At 29.8% G+C, this 17,916-nt stretch overlaps 1 protein-coding gene across 1 annotated transcript; it reads right to left on the reverse strand.

Moving 5' to 3' along the window:
* Positions 1-117: 117 nt before the first annotated feature.
* On the reverse strand, positions 118-17,422 carry LOC143257236 (proliferation-associated protein 2G4-like). Its single transcript, XM_076515653.1, has 5 exons — positions 17,397-17,422; positions 6,683-6,734; positions 4,433-4,527; positions 1,189-1,316; positions 118-323 (listed from the first exon to the last, which is right to left on the reverse strand). Exons 2-5 carry the CDS (start codon positions 6,697-6,699, stop codon positions 306-308), a joined length of 258 nt encoding a protein of 85 aa, XP_076371768.1. The 5' UTR covers positions 6,700-6,734; positions 17,397-17,422; the 3' UTR covers positions 118-305.
* Positions 17,423-17,916: the final 494 nt, after the last annotated feature.

The raw sequence follows: 17,916 nt of genomic DNA on the forward strand, positions 1-17,916 counted from the left end.
ACAAAAATCATTTGACTGCAAAACATTGAAAGTTTTGTAATTTTTGTGTCAGAGGATGATAATGTGACAATTACATAAAAATATAACTGATCAATGAAAACATATTTATTGTCAGGGCCCATACTGACCACAGGAGTACTGATGAAGGTTGACTAACCTTCATTACATTCAAGTTATTTTGAAGTTTTACCTTTAAATGCTCTCAGTCTTCACCTTTCATATTAATGTTAGGGTCTTCTTTTTCTAAGCCTTCCACTGATTATGCTACTGCCTTTTCTGCTTTCTTTTTCTTCTTTTTTCCTGACTTAGGTGCCACAGACTTGCTAAGTAATGCCAACAAATACGAATTTATGTCAGATAAGAAATTTGTCATTGCTTTTATAACTGTTATTTTAATGTCACACATATACTTTAAAATGTTGGGGACTTTATACAGTATAAAGTTACTTATATTTTAATTGCCTGAATACCAACTTCAATCTTTGAAGTAAAAGAACTGTAAATATTTATTACTGTAAAAACTCATATTACACACAAATGATCAAGTAGCTCAACAATGACAGTTAATATAAAACTATTACATATCAACAGCAATGTTGCATAAACCACTAAAAGAATCCATACAATATTATCAAGTTTAGCTATAAATTGAAATAAATTTATTAACAATAAAATCACTGCAGCAGATTAAATCTATATCACTTTCTAACAGTTTATTAGTGTTTAAATGTGGTAGATCTATACTGAAATTATTTTCAGTTTACTGGAGCAAAGCACATGAATGTGGTAGTTTGTGTAAACTACTATGGAAAAACATGTTACTAGTATAAATATTTACATACTTTCAAATAAGAAAATTAACCTGTATTTCACTCTTAAAAAGCTACTTACATCAAAAATTTCTTTTCCATTTAACCTAACTATTGATAGCTTACTAGTAGGATTTTGCAACATTATGTGTGACTCATTTCCAAATATCATTGCTAACAATATACAAAAAGTCTCCTCGGTGTTTTGAGATTGGCTTGTTTTTTAACAGTATACACAGTTTAACTGGCTGGTTCTTTTCATTAACACAAAACAAATCTTGCAGCAACACAAAAATTTAAAACTGTTGTCAGAGAAGGACTTGTTTTTTTATTAAATGATACTCTCCCATAATTGTATACAAGTGGCTGAAAAATTTACCTTGATGGTATCATCTTTAATGTCATGTTCTGTTTCATACATGTCACAATCCACTGCTTCACCTGTTATTTTGTGCGAGCCAGAAGGCATAAGTAATACAGTAAATTTAAACTGGGCCACCAGTTCTCCTGTGAGAAGAAAAGTAGAGCATGTTTTATACATCATAATAACTTTAACACATACAATAACAGAAGGCAATGTTCATGTACAAACATGCATACAGTGAATGGATCAGTAAACTGTTTGAAGCATATCTACCAAAGATACTTGTTAACTTACATCTCACATTAGCTGCATGCTGTTCATAAACGTGGACTTGTGTAACTGTTTGGATCCTTCATAAAAGTGCCAGTATTGCACATGGAATTTGACAACAAATATCAACAAAAACTTCATCGCTAATTTACACTGCTGGTGGTTAACTGTGCACCTTGTCTGGTTAAAATTCTTCTTCACTTTGCCTTTATGGACCATTTATCAAAACTGTTAGGGAGGAAGCACAAAAGGTTTCATGTTTTGTCTCTCTCTGAGAGACAAAGAAGTAATGTGAACGATTTATCAAATGTTCAGAAATTTAATGTTGTATAAATATACTACCAAAAATATTAAATAAATAAAGTAGTGCAAAATACAATAATCAAGATAGATGATACAATAAAATCCGAAACTCTTAAATAAAAATACTTTTATGAATTGATGTTACATAATGTAAGCTTTGGTGCAACATAAGTTTGTATAAATATCAACCTTGTTTGACACTAACTTGTAAGTACTTTAAAAAGTTTTTATTTGCCTGATAATTACTTTTGTTTTCCAGTAAAAAAGCATAATTATCATTAATATTGTTTATTGTATCAGCATTTTTTTAGTAAACACTTAGTTTTATATCCCTGCAGAAGTAGCTTCTTTGAACATTCCTGTACTACATTCCAGCAGATTTCAATGATTGTACTCCTGCATGTTGTGTTGACTGACGACTACATATTTTTTAACAAATAAAATACTTTCACAGAAATTTGGTGAAACATCCTTTAATATTCGTTGTTCTACTTATTCATATGCATATTAATAGCACAATAAATTATTAACCCTATCTCAACAGCTAATGGGTCATAGGCCATGTCATTGCATTTGTTGACTTGCTCATGAAGTTTTATTGAACTATTATTCTATGAACTTATCTCCCTAAGTTTGGGTTCAAACTGTACACAATAATTCACATCTTCATATTGAACATTATTAAATTTTTTGTAATGTAAAAGTAAATATCAAACACATGCATCTAAACGTTGATTTGTATGTGTCACATGGTATGTTAAACTCAGTACTGGTTCAAATTAGATGTTTGTGACGCCAAAATACAAAGTCTATAGTTCCGTTTGAATTAGGAACTCAAATTATAAATATTGACAAACTAGAACGTAAAACAGAATCTTTTGCTCTTTATTTGCTGAGCTATCACTGTATTCATGCAGTGCAACAAACACAGTGGTCCTAACTCACCTCTTTCCAGTTCTGGAAATGGTCCCTTATATACATTTACTTCTAATATGGCATGTGAGTAAGCCAATGGAAGCTCAAAATTTCCCCTTAGTGATTTTTCTCAGCCATTTTCATAAAAAATAGTTTTCTTTCATTTTTTTCGAAACAAACCTTTGTGCTGGTAAGTACAGTCTTCAGCCAGTTCAAGATTTTGTTATTGTTTGGAAACAAAAGCAGCTAAGTAATTAACTAGATAAATAATGGAATTCTATGGTACAAATGAAGAAATTTATGATTTTTTGGTTATTTAACTGTAAATATATCTGAAAACAAAAACAAATAATTTTCCTTCACATTCTCTACATGTTAAATTTCTTAAGGTGTAGCAAGCTATAAGCAGCAGAAACAAAATTGAAAGGTTATAACTAGAAGAGATAATGGTTTGCTTTACTTCTTTATTTACTGTTCTATGTTTTAAGAAAAATATGTTTAAGAACTTGTTAGTAAATAGTAATAATACATATATTTATAATTATTCAAACATGACTGTAATTTACCAAATACTAGTCCACTAAAACAAAGCCCAGATAGGTCACTTTGTAAAAACGAATAACAGTTTTATGTTATTGGATATGGTAACACAAGTGCACGTGCTGTGTAATTGTAACTTCTGCATTGTTATTCAGGCATGGCTGAAAGTTTAATATGGTTTGGTTTATTTTGAAGTTTGTGCAAAGCTACACGAGGGCTATCTGCACTAGCCATCCATAATTTAGCAGTGTGAAACTGAGAGAAGACAGCTAGTCATCACAACACACTGCCAATTTTTATCAACAGTGGGATTGACCATAACATTATAAGACCCCCATGGTTGAAAGGGTGAGCATGTTTTGTGTGACGGAGATTTGAACCCACGACCCTCAGATAATGGGTTGAGTGCCTTAACCACCTGGCCATGCCAGACCATAAAGGTGAATATAATAAAAATAATAAATCTAAGCTATTTGGTCTAAACACTTACATTTTTGTTTTATATTCCATAGTCATTGTAGAATGAAAAAGCCATAATTAATATTCATTTCCTAAATTTATTGATATGGTGATCAAAAGTTTGGTCAAATCGAATGAACCCCTACAGAGCTTCATTTACGAAAATAACAAAAATATAAACTTTTTCTCAAGAAATACTTGATAAAAACTATCTGAACTTTATAGGTACATTGCATGTGAAATCTGAAAAGTACATTTAATCTTAAAATAAAAACTACTTTGCATGTTAGATTGGCAACATGTAAAAATAAAAAGGGATGAGAAAAACATTATTTAACAAACATCAAGAGTTGATAAAAAAAATCTGACAATTTGCATATGGAAGCCTTGAAATGTTTACTGATAATCTGCTAAATTTTGTGAACACGTGTTTACTAATTTAAAAGTAATCGAATGAAAACTGTAACAAGCACAAAAGGGTTACATAGTCGACCACAGGGACCATGCCTGTGTTGAAATGGTTATATGCTGGCAAAAACTTCAATAGTTGAAACAAACAAGATGATTAGAGAGAGAGGAGGGGGGGCAACTTCCATAATTCCAAAAATTCTTTTTCTCAAAATTTTGACACAACTACAGCATTTTTGTTCATGTAGTTATCTTGTAATAATGATATTTTATTCTTAAATCTTTTATAGAAATAACAAATATGATTATACTAAATTTCCACAATCAATAAATTAAAAAAAATAGTATATAGTGATCAACAAACCTTCCTTTTCATATAAAACTGTGAAAGGTTCTATTAGTTTATGATTAACACATTCTACCACACCCATCCTGGCCTTCTTTTCATCTTCCAAGGCCCTAAAAATAGAACAGAAAAGTATGTATATGTGCAACAGCAAAATAAACAGTTTAATTATTATAAATAATATTACCTGGATTTGATATACATAATGAATGAATAAGTGAAAAATAAATTCCTTTACTTTTACTAAAACATGTTCATATACTTATAACACATAATCTATCCAAATTAACCACATAAAACAATGTAGCTTTAAAAACCTAACAATAACATTAGCTTTATATGTTAAAGATTAACATTATCACAATGAGTAATACAAGTTTTCATCTTTTATATAAAACTATTAATGTCTGCATCGAAAATGGACCAAATATTTATATTTACCTGATTACAAGAAAACGACTGAAAATGTATTCTCAAGAAAACTGGTGTGGCTAACAAAACTTTTAAACTAACGTAAAGAACAATGTTTCGACCTTCTGAGATCATCTTCAGGTTAAAATAAAAAAGTTTGAAAACTGACCTACAAATAAATGGCTTAAATCTGGGCAATCACATGCCACTAGTTCTAGCCAACATTTTCATGATACAGATCGAATCTCAAGTGATCAATTCAGCCTTACACCCACCACTATACTGGTACACATATTGTGTCAATATAACAGCTGGACGCACACTTATTGTTTTTTTTTCAACCACATTAACTCCATACAGTAACCAAATAACATTTCTCAACCTCAATATTGCAAGAACTGACACACAATTCAAAACAGAAATCCACAGAAAAATATCAATACTGGACTATAACAAAACACAACATTTCAGTATACATCAAATTTATTCATAAACCAGGTACAAAACTAAAGTCCATACTATGTAAAAACTACACTGACAAACACAATACCAACATTATTTATGAAATACAGTGTAAATGCCACAACTTTTATAATGGAGAAACAAGTAGAAAAATGGAAACTAGTTTCAATGAACACCAAAAAAAAAACACCTTCACACATTTTCGAACATTGCAAATCAAATAAACACAACACAACCATGAAAAATACCAAAATACTAAGTAGAGATACAAATATATAAAAATAAAGAATCTCTACTTATAAAACAAAAAACCATAGTTAAACCAATATAAAGGAACACTTTTATGCCTATTCTAATTACTAACCTAACATCTAACTGAAACATCCCCCACAATTCTGTGCCCCTTTTCACTCTTGTTGCCAAGATATGTACCCAGCAATGGTCAATTACAAACTTTGTTATCCTGAAGACGACCTAAGAAGGTCAAAACACAGTTATGTACATTATTTTAATTAAAGTTTCAATATTCATACCAATTGTTTTAAGAATATATTTGTATTTCTCTCTTGACGTGGGTCAAAAGCTACATTTTTGTATTTCTTGACTCCATTCAAAATGTTATTCAACTACTATTTTGTGAATTTATGTTAATAAGATTGATATGAAACATTAAAATGTAATCCAAATTTTAGTATTGTATGTTAGTTAATTTCTCAATTTAAAAGAAATATTTAAAAAAAACCACCTAGATATTGGTATGTTAAATGCAACACCACCTACAATCCCTTACATGTTTACACTCTCGTTCCTAAGACATGTATTTGGCAACAGTCAGTTGCAAACTCTCTCTTTGGTAACCTGAAGATGACCTAAGAAGGTGGAAACGTTGTTCTCATCTTTATTTTAATAAAAGTTCTAACAACCATACCAGCAGTCTTAAGATAAATGTTTACGCTAAAAAATCATTTCCATCTTAAACACCTGGTGTAAAACAGACCACAGAATCTAATTTTCAAAGGTAAATTATTAACATAACAGTGGTTACAAAATGAAAAACGTTTCAAGATTTACCTTGCAAACTCCTGAGCATAACAAATATTCAAGCACATACACACAAAAATATCTCACAATTATAATTAATATATGAAAATAAAATATTTAATAAATCATTCTTTGCATGTGATAGTTACATATTTTTCGTGTGTATAAAAGAAACATTTCATTGACAATGATCATCAACCATTTGAGCAATGTAACCTACAATAAAAACTTTTAAGTTTCTTCAGTACAACAGAGCAACTAAATAATTTGTATGAACTTTCAAATCTATTACCTTATGTTTTAAGAATGATATTTGAAATTAGACATGCATAAATAAACAATCTTGACAAATACCTCAAAGTGAAAGGCATGTTTCCAAACTTCTTTTCCACTTCACTGAAAAATGCTGCAAAAGAAAACCAACATAATACATTCCCATTTACCCAAAGAAACTTCTAAATCACTAAAGGTTTACATTTCTGTAGAATTTTATTTTATCATACATGTATGTGTAAGTGATACCAAGTAGAATTATGCACAACGAAACTTGCTCAAGACAATTATCAGTACAAATATTCTTGGGTTATTATTAACGTTTAATTTATTTGTCTACATAGTCTGTTGCATTTCCAAAATACTTATTGTTTCTACAATATTTTTAAACAGAGTTCTCTTCCTAGATAATATACTAACAAAGTAAAATGCCTCTAACAAAAAATACAAGGGTAAACTAGTTGATCTCAAAAAAAAAAAAATCCATACACACCTATATATGAAGTCACTAGATACATTTCTTGAAGAAAATACAGTTACAGAAGTCATGTTTCAGATGCCTTGTTAGAAAAACCTGAAGTTTTATGATATTTGTAAAAATCAGTATGAATTATTCTAATTGCAGCCAACTACTGTAAGCCTACAGTGATTTCTTCTTAATTTTTATTTTAATACTGTGTTCAGATTACTAATAAAAAATTAATGAAAAATTAAAGCTATACTTTTGAGAGACTCTTCTCTTGTTTCTCTTCTACACTTAAGTCTCAATAAATCTAACAAGACGTAAAGGTGTCTTAATGAATAAACTATTGCTTGTACCTAATGCTAAATTAAAAACAATTTTACAATATTACCTAATTAACATATTAGGATTCAACAAGGTGCTAGAAACATTCCTTAGGGATTTTCGTCCATACTGACTCAATATCATAAATCAATTCCGGCTTCATGCTGGTTATGCCACATTCTGACCATACCATCTGCATGTTGCAGCAGAAATCAAATTTTTTCAGAACAGGCAATGTTTTTTCAATCTTTAATCTTCCAGTTTTGGTGATCCCGTGCCTACTGTAGCCTCATCTTCCTGTTCTTAGATGACAGGAGTGAAAGCTGGTAAGATCTTCTGCTGATGTAGCCAAACTGCTTCAACTTTAAATGTGTTGTGCATTCAGTGATGCCCCTCTGAACATCAATGTTGTAAAGAGTGGTTATTTTAATATTTGTGGCATTTCTGTTAGCTTGAACGAGACTGACCATTCTCTTCTGACCTCTCTCATTAACAAGGTGTTTTCACCCACAGAACTGCTGCTCACTTGATGTTTTTTTTTTATTTTTGCACCATTCTCTATAAACTCTAGAGATTGTAGTACATAAAAATCTCAGTTTCTGAGATGCTGGAACCATCACACCTGACACCAAGAATCATTCCATGGTCAAAGTTGCATCTTCCCCATTCTAATGTTTGGTCGAACAACAATTGAACTTTTTGACCGTGTCTACATGCTTTATATAGCAAGTTACACCCACATTATTCACTGTTTGGTTATTTGCAGATGTACCTAATGAAGTAGCCACTGAGTGTATATATTACAAAAGAAAACTAGAAGCTAAAAATGCAAAGTTATGTAAAACTTGTTAAAATTTTAATTTATTGTATTACATCCCATTTTTATACAAAGAAAGTCTGAGAGGTTTATTATACAGATCCTGCTTTGAATGATTCATGACATCAAAATGAAAACCTTATATATTACTCTGGAAAGATGTTCAATTTTTTTTTCCTAAAACACTTAATAAAGTAATGTGAGTAAGCAAATATGAAATACATTAAAGTATAGGTTGTACTAGTCTCAAGGAGGTCAGAACATACAACAAAAATATTCCCAACCTAAAACAAGCTATATTCCTCCTTATTCAATATTACTGAATCATGTTTGTACTGATTTATGTATAAATTTTTATACCTCTTCTATTAAATGTATACAGTGTGGAAACATTGACTCATATATTTATCTAATTAATATCTCTATACTGTCATGTGTAAAACTTTTCTTCATAATGGTATAACTGTGTATCTAAGCTAAAAAGTCAGCATTGTTGTTCACAGTGTGAATATGGCTAACTGAAATATCATCTGTCCCACATGAAGAATAAAAGTGTCAATTCATAAAGCAAAAAAGTTAAAATAGTTTGCTTTCTCAGTGTAGTGCATTTATCACATTGTGAAATACTATTCAATACCTTAAAAAGTAACGAATGCTACCTCTTTTCTACCACTGATCTTTTAGTTAAATGACCATTCTAGCTATCATAATAGACTGCTAGTGACAAAATGTAGTCCATACATTCTCCTAGACATCACTTTCAACTGTTGTTTTCTTGAGCAAACAATTACCTAAATTGTTGATAATCAAGTAAAATCATACAATGCAGAGCCTACATTGCAAAGTAAAGCTTGGAAAGTAAGGACTGCCACTTCATTTCAGACAGAGAAAATCAGAAACAGTGTAACTGCAAACCTGAGAGTTAACCATCATCTTAAAAAAAGATGTGTATATTAAAAAGAAGGTAAGAATACAAATAATTTCACATAAAAATGTTTATCGAAATTTACTGTGCATAGAGAATGTATCATCCCCCCACTGATGGAGGGCTACTGTCACAAGTTGATTACAACATGCTCTAGCATAATTCACGTTATAACATGTCTCAGACTGGAGATAGCTCAGAGCTAATTACACACACAAAATCTCAAAGGTAGACACATAAGGAATAGCACATTAAGGTAAGCATATCACTTCAGAATTTAATTTTATATGTGTCATATACTTAATTGTTTTTTTTTATTATTATTAAATCACTAGAAACTTCTAAGCACACGATTCTGGTTTTCAAAAGTCAAATATGGCTTTGTTTTGTTTGTTCAGAAAAAAATATCAGTAAAAACACATTTTGCTATTTAAGAGACTCATTAATATGACTAAACTTTACATTTTCACTAAGAGCAACAATGACTTAACTTCAATTTTCAGTAAAATACATTCTTTTTTCTATAAAACTGCATGCATGCAGAAAATAATTTCTCTTCTGAAAAAATATCAAGCAAATGTGTAATTGCAGTACAGTTCTAGAATAATATAGAATGTTTCAACCAGTAAATACACAGTTCCAAAACATTTGACCATTCCAACTAATATTCTAACATATTAATCAACTTGAATAAATCCTACCCTATATATAATTAAGCAATGGAACTTTCTATACCTGTGTGGAAATACAATGTCTACAAGTCAAAAGACCAGTCCTTTTTCTGGAGTATTGCTCATACTATACAAAAAGCTATATTATTTCTACTCAGCTAGATTTACCTCTGTTACAAAGACTATAATAAGATAGTAATTTAAAGTGATGTAATGTCATACTTCTGAACCGCTTTATTAATAATGACAGATTAATTCACATTTACTACTTAAATATTTCATAATTTGTCACTTTTATAAAGCAAAATATTCTGATTAATTGAACCTTAAAAATTATTTTCTTTTTTTATATATAGTTTGTTTCAGCATTTTCACAAAGTCACATAAAAGGGCAATCTCTGCATACCCATTCCTAATTTTGAACTGAAAGGCTAGAAAAACAAACAAAAAAAAACAGCTAACAACACTCGCCACTGACTATTGAACTGCTCTTACATATCATTCTTATAGCACAACCACAGCCTCAAAGATTAGAGCATGTCACTGTGAAAATGAAAATCAATGAACCCCCTCGAAGTTGCTGTATAGCAATACTAAATATAAGTTTACACCTAGCCCTATACACATCATGAAACAGTTTAACACTATGCTCACATGTAGTTAGGTGTCAACTATTAAAATTATCAATAGCCTTTTAGAGAAGCACTTTATGCAAATTTACAAATATAAAACAATAACACCACATCAGTATGATAATGTACAAATAATCAAAGAACTAATATTCACTTCCAATTAAACCAAACTATATACTCAGAGTGAAATTTAAAAAAAACCTCCATAGTAATCAGAATAGTTAATTAAGTATACTTTTCTTACATTTCTACTTACAAACATTAAAATGCTTTGTTTCATCACTTGGATTCCTTTGCTGTTAATAAAAATTTAGCCACAAGCAGTACAGTTTTATTCTGTTTCTTGTGGAAGATAAGCTTGGCCTGTTGAAAGTCGTTGGAGTTACTTTATATTAATATTTTTTGCATATTATTACTCTGATGTGCTACGACTGTTTTCTACTGTCTTTTGTAATGCAATTTAGATATTGTTTAGTGCAATTTTTCTTACAGTTAATATGACAGTCACAAGTTTTGAAAAATACTTACAACACACAGAAAGTTAATTTTTTTTGAAACACCTTTATACTCAAGTCACATATTAATTATGTACAATTAAGAAAAGTCAATGTAGATAAGGTGTGCTAGACAAATTTCTAATTAATCACACACTACTTGGGTATGAAATTAGTGCACTTGTTTCTCCCAATTACAGACCAACCATCATATATATGGTAAGCTAGCAATAACTTTGTTTTCAGATAATTGGATATTAACTTTTTTGTGTTTACTTTTAATATATTTTAAATATGAAAAAGAATTTAATAAACTAATCAGTTGTTTATGCACTATAAAACAGGTCCTTAAACTTTCAAGCAATATTTTATCAAACGTTACTGACTGTCTAATATAGGTTTTATCTATATTTTTACTATTTTCATATGTAGATAGCCTGCCAACAAGCAAATATAACCCTTCTCCAAAAAATAATGCCACTATTAAATAAACAAACATGAAACAATGGGTACAAGTTTACCATTAGTATTTCTTTAATCTGCCTCTTGCAATATTTAAGACAGTAACATAGTTACATATCACATTAAAAACATCTGAAATATGGTCCTGTGGACTTGCAGTCCTCTCTTAGTAAAGAACTTGGATAAGGGTGTTCCTAGAAATTCACTGTTTGGAAAAAATTTCACAAGAAATGACCAATGATGGATCACACATCATTTATAGCAAGTCTCTACAAATATTTTCAGGTCTAGAAGTTAGCCCCAAAACTCCAGATCCATGTGTACCAAATCAAACTTCGCTAATGTTTTTACTGAGAAATAGGGGTTACACTATTGCTTTGATGATGTGCCTCCTTTTGTTCCACAAAAATGTTCTAAAAAATTATTCCATTACATTTCTAGTTAATAATTTACATACTTTGGAGAAATTGTTGCTCAGAAGTTAGTTTTGGTTGCAAAAAGTTCAGGTGTTGAACAATATTCAGAGTTGTTGCATACAGGATCTGGCATGTGTTCAAATTGTAAGCAAGCTGGTTTAGGCCTCGCCTCATCTATTTTATATTTAGCTGTTAAGGCAGGAATACAAAATATATGTAGCTTGGTTAATTTTATTTGATTGGTGATTGAAAACACAATGTACAAAAACCCACAAAATACATACAAAGTTACAGAGCAATTAAATAAACCATCAGACCCCTCTTGCCACACCAACTCATCACGTTCTCTCTTTCAGAACTTTGTAATACTTTTTTTCTGATATTCAAGACAATTGTTTATAACCAATAGAAAGCCAAAGTTCTTCTCTATCAAATGACATTTTATATCACATTGTTTTCTGCACAGATAATTGTCTATTTTATTTCAAGTTCAAACTTCATTCCCAAGGGAAACTCATTAATGAGTTTAGTTGAATTTTTTGAAAAATTTTATCACACAGTTAGGAAGCGAGAAAAACTGTGATAGTCATAGAACATTGTTTCCTTTCCACATTATTATTCTCTGCTTGTTGATACATTACTTGACTAAATAAAAATTATTTAATGCAGTGGTGCCACTAGTATGAAAATGTTAAGATTTATCAACAGTGAAAGGAAAGAAACAAATCTAGGCAAGTAATTTTTTCTTGTTTAAAATGTGTATTCTATATTTATTATTAGAAATGATACTAAAATGTGAAATTAAAATAAGGTTAGATAAAGTGAAATAAATATTAATTTTTTATGAGGTACACTCACAAGTAGTCTAAGCATTATGTAACTCTACCGTAATGCGAGCTACATATTTCCCATAACTTGCAATTTACATGGCATGAACAATAGTCAGACACATCTCAAGGGGCAATGAAACAATAAAATTGATATATAAACAATATATATTGTTACAGCATTTAAACAACTTTAGATAAGTAATTGTGGTTTTCTATTACAATCTGCAGTCATTCTAGAAAGAAAATATGGGAATTTATAATTATTTCCTTAGCTTTATGGTGGCTACGATGTCAGTCAAATCAACCAACCTCATACAGATGTATGATAAAGAAAATAAGATAATTTTTTTCTAGAAAAAAAGTATATTTAGGAAATTTTAAGGATTGTGTAAATGATATTTGAAAATATTTAGATTAAAACAGTATTTTTAATCTACCATGAACGTTACTTTGCACTCATAAAAGAAAACAACATGCAATGTAAATTTTGAATAAAATTTTTCATTAAACATTAACATGCTTCTTTCCAACTGCAGAAGGTAAACAAGTAGTGTACATTGTAAATAAAGTTTTTCATTGATACTGTTTGTTTTTTTTACTACTTTTGAGTTCATTAAATACTACCTATGGAACCAATGAAAATCTCGCTGAAACTTTTCACACAAAACGTTGAGAGTCTGGGAACTATTGAGTACATTGTTCATCCTGGATCCAGAACAATATCTTACCAGAGTAAAAAATACATTACATAAAAACATTAAATGTTTTTATTGATTTATTTATTCCTTAAATTTTACATTACAAACAATAATCAATATACAATATGGAAGTGGACCATCAAAATTTCTCTAATGTTTATAAATATTCAAGAAGTATTTTTGAATAACGTTTCAACTGTTGGCAATTGCTCTAAGGTTTTGTGTACATAAATTGAATTGCCATATTTTCTTGTTTTGTGTTAAGATAATTTTTTTTTTCATTTAATTAAGTATGTCTTTTGTATCCTCCAATCATTTTTTTGAAAATTTTAAGTCTCTTGTATTTGACTGATGTGTTTGATAATTATTTTATTGAAATAGAACCATTTCTTTCTAATGAGGGACCAATTTCATGCAACAAAGTGCCAAATTTTTGCAAGAACGTGTAATTTGTCATCTTGAAAAATACAAGTTACAATTATTAAATTACCTACCTAGTAAGATTTTCACTTGAAAACTTATTCAGGCATAATTAAGTTCTCACTTTGAAACAAAGAAACCTAAAATTGCAAACAAATTTTCAAGATGTCTAAAAAAAAAGTAATAAAAATAAATGAAAAGCTAGCCCATATAAAATATATTTGAATGAGGCATTATCATTTCTTTCCAAAACATGGTGAGACATTGTTCATATCCCTGGTCATCCCTACATATAGTCTACTGACTTTATAATTCAAATTATGATAAATCACATGAATTTTCTTACATTTATTAAAAGTAAAATTCACCCAACCCACCAAATGATCCGAGTCATTTTATAAAGTAGTGTCATCATCTTTATAGCTGCAACACATACCTATTTTCATCACCAAATTAATTTACTGACCATTCTTTCATCTTTGTTACTGATGTAAGATAAAGTGTAAAGGTCCTATCACTGAGCCACAAAGTACCCCACTTGTGCAATTAAATCAGTTTGACTAAATTCCATAAACAACAATTTCTGTTTTCTTCCATCCAGTTACTTTTCTATACAATAAGCAGAATATCCTCCACACCTACAGAAATCACTTTTTAATGAGACTTTTATGCAACATCTTGTAAAATGCTTTCTGAAAATCAAGATGAATCAAATCCACACAATTAACCTTATTAGCATAAGCAGAAATCTCTTGAAAGAATGTCAATAGATTATTAAAAGAAAATTTTTTCTTCATGAAAGCACACTATCCAGGAAAAGCTAAACTTTATAAAATTATAGACAACATGTCTATCTTGAGTATCTAAAAATCTACTTAAATTTTTTTACCACATTTATCAATGTTTTAATTAATTCTGTTGTGCAATTCAATACACATAATTCTTGATGCATTCTTTCAAAATTTGCCTTTTGGAAATTTTTAACCAAATTCTCATTATTCCTAATCTCAATATGCAGTAAAATATTAAACCTAATGATGAAGCCTATTAGTTAGTGGGCATTTAACCAAGTGATAGGTTTGATCATCAGTAAGAACTATAGGAATTTATAGTACAAAGCTAAAAGCTTAAATAAACAAACTAAAGTAACTAAAGGAGAAACAAAGAATTTGACTGGCAGGAAGAAAACGTTTTTTCTAGAATCATGCTGAGTATTCTTTGACAAAAATAAATTTTTAAAGTAGTTTATCAATGATCTCTGACAAATTCCAGTGTTTTTTCTTCTAAGTCAAACTTTTAGGTCTATAATTTCCTTACACTTCTTCAAAAATATGGCTTACATAAGAAACAGCAACTTTTGGAAGGACTAAAGCATCTACCATCTTTGGTTCTTCCTTGATTGTCACCACCAAAACATCTTATTTATATTAAACTATGTTTTTAAGTCAGTCTTTTAGAGCAGTGTGTCTACACTCCCACATTAAGCCATAAACATCCTCAACAGAATTATTAATTCATCAAATGCCCTTTCCCTGTTCCAATAAAGCAGCAGAGGCCACCTGTGTTCAACAACTCTTCTCCAACTTTAAATCACTCTCATATCCACCTGAAAAATAATTCACACATATTATCACATTTATCTTATTTAATTATTGTAAACTAAAAGATTCCTACTAATATGTGACTCAGACACTTCTGACAGTTGTTCATTGATATCTTTTTAGAACACAGGTGCAACATTGTGTACCTAATTAATAATGCCATTAACAACATAAACTACAAAAGCAAAACTTTGCACTATATATGTAAAAAACTATGAAATTTGGTTGAATAATAAGATTGTTAGCAAGTTGCTGTAAGCATCATTTCTACGATGAAACAGTTGGAAATGCAATGTATTCTCACACAAGAAAGTAAAATCACTAGATATTTAAATAGTGATTATAAAAATAACAATGACAATAAGATAAAAATGTTCACTGCATATGTACTGTTCTCATTAGTGCTACAGGTGACACAGCTGGAACAATTGTGAAGTTTACCCTTCTAAAACTAGTTTAGAATATACCTTTGTTCCCATAAATAAAGCATTTTTTAAATAAATTTTCATGCAGGAGTTACACACAGTTATGGCATTCTTTCTTAGATGGATGTTGAAAGGTTTTAAACATGTGCTAACCATTTTCCATAAGTAAAGGTTTCATACACCATTAACTATTCCCATTACATTGGCCCTGTATCCACTATCTAATGGTGACAAGCCAGTCTTAGGAGGACATAAATATTTTATTTATTTTTAAGATAGTTAAAGATTTGAAATCCACACATTCAGATGATACTTCATTAAAAAAATTGCAGACAATAAGACTAGGGTGCATATACTTAAAATATGAAAATCGCAGAAAGAACCCCAGTCAATTGTGCTATTTAGTGCAAATAAGGTAGAAAGCCAATGAAATGTTTTGCCTTCAAGTGGCAAAAGCTGCAACAATGAATGAGTTTAAGAGGAAATTGGACATGTATTTCATATTTCAGTACTATATGCATGAATTCAAATTCATGTGTGTAGTTTATTGTATATTGGCAACAGAAGTAAAGAGTATAATGATAAAGATGAGCCAAATAGTATTCACTCCCAAAATTATAATTTTCACATCATAATTTCAAGAATACAGTAAAGCCTAAAATCCTGGCCATAAGTCTACTTTTAACAATTAATATCTATATATATAAACTGATAAATGGTGTCTCCCCACTGCAATGTGGGTCCTACTTCTTCACTTGCCTTGAATATTTTATGGTTATATATATACACACAGAGAAAGAGAGAGAAAAAGACATGAGTGAATTATTGGATAATATAGTAATATATCAGCAATATGGGCAGAGTTATCATATTCCTGATTTATGCTTAGTTTGATGAAGCCTGGATCTAACCTTGATACTGTATCTTACTTACAAAACAGCATTTTGTTATTATACTGGGTTATCTAAGTTTAATGTTACATATTTCTAAAATTCTAACTAAATTGTTGTATTGTTAGTGTTACTTTGTTGTGTTACTGTTACTAACACCAATATGTTAGCAACACAACAGAGTTATCAAATACTTTATTTAAGATTAGTATCAACTAATTCTGTCTTAATCATTTGTCAAATTACTTAATGTACTTAAGCATTTTTTTTCTTGTTCAAATAAAAAACTCCAAAAATAGTACTAATAGTAATAAAAAATCATGAAGTTGAAGAGAGATGGGAGGTCAATTTTTAAGTGATTTATCTACATTAAAATTAATATTCTATTACTAAGGCAAGGATGTTTTCAAAGGTAACTATCATAATTAATACTAATAGGGCAGTTTACTTGTCAATCTTCTCTTACAAGAGCAATACCAACACAGTAACAGTGTAACTTTGCAAGTTACACCTTAGTAATAGTAATACTTCTAGCACAATTTAATTCCTAACCTCAGTCAAGAAAATAAAATCACACATTCTAATAATATAAATAGTAATAGGTCTTAACACATAAATAAGAAAAATGGTTAAGAATTAAACTTTTACGAAACAAACGTAAGAGTATATAGTCCTAAATTGGAACCTCGAGGAATGTCGTCAGTGTTTGGAAAATAGAAGTTCATACCCTGGAGGATCAGGTTCTCTATGACCTCTTCCTCCTCCCCGTACTTATGTTCTTGACGAATTTTATAACTGTGAAACTGAATATTATTTTGGTCCTTTTCAGGGCAATGTCCATGTACTGTGATTATTTTATTCTATCAGCAGAAATGTCAAGTTTGTTTGCTATTATTATTATTATTAATTTTTTTATTATTTAAATTTATATAATTTTTTTCTTTTTTATTTATTTTTATATTTAAAATATAAGTTAACTGTGGAGAGATATTTAGGACTAGTTTCATCATTTATGAGGTATCTGTCTAGTTCGCATAGTAATTTGTTTTTCATCCAATTCTTATTGAAGTACATTATTGTAATATGTAGGAGTCTATCTGGTATGGTTGGTATGTTCGAGTATTTGTGAATGAACTGGGATGATATAATTCTTCGAACTCTGTATGCAGTTGTTAGGAGTGTATTTTGGATTGTTTGTAGTTTGGTTTTAATTATTTTATTGCTCACAGTTATCCATGCTGGAGCTG

Source organism: Tachypleus tridentatus, chromosome 1 (assembly GCF_004210375.1).
Source record: "Tachypleus tridentatus isolate NWPU-2018 chromosome 1, ASM421037v1, whole genome shotgun sequence".
Lineage (NCBI taxonomy): Eukaryota > Metazoa > Arthropoda > Merostomata > Xiphosura > Limulidae > Tachypleus > Tachypleus tridentatus.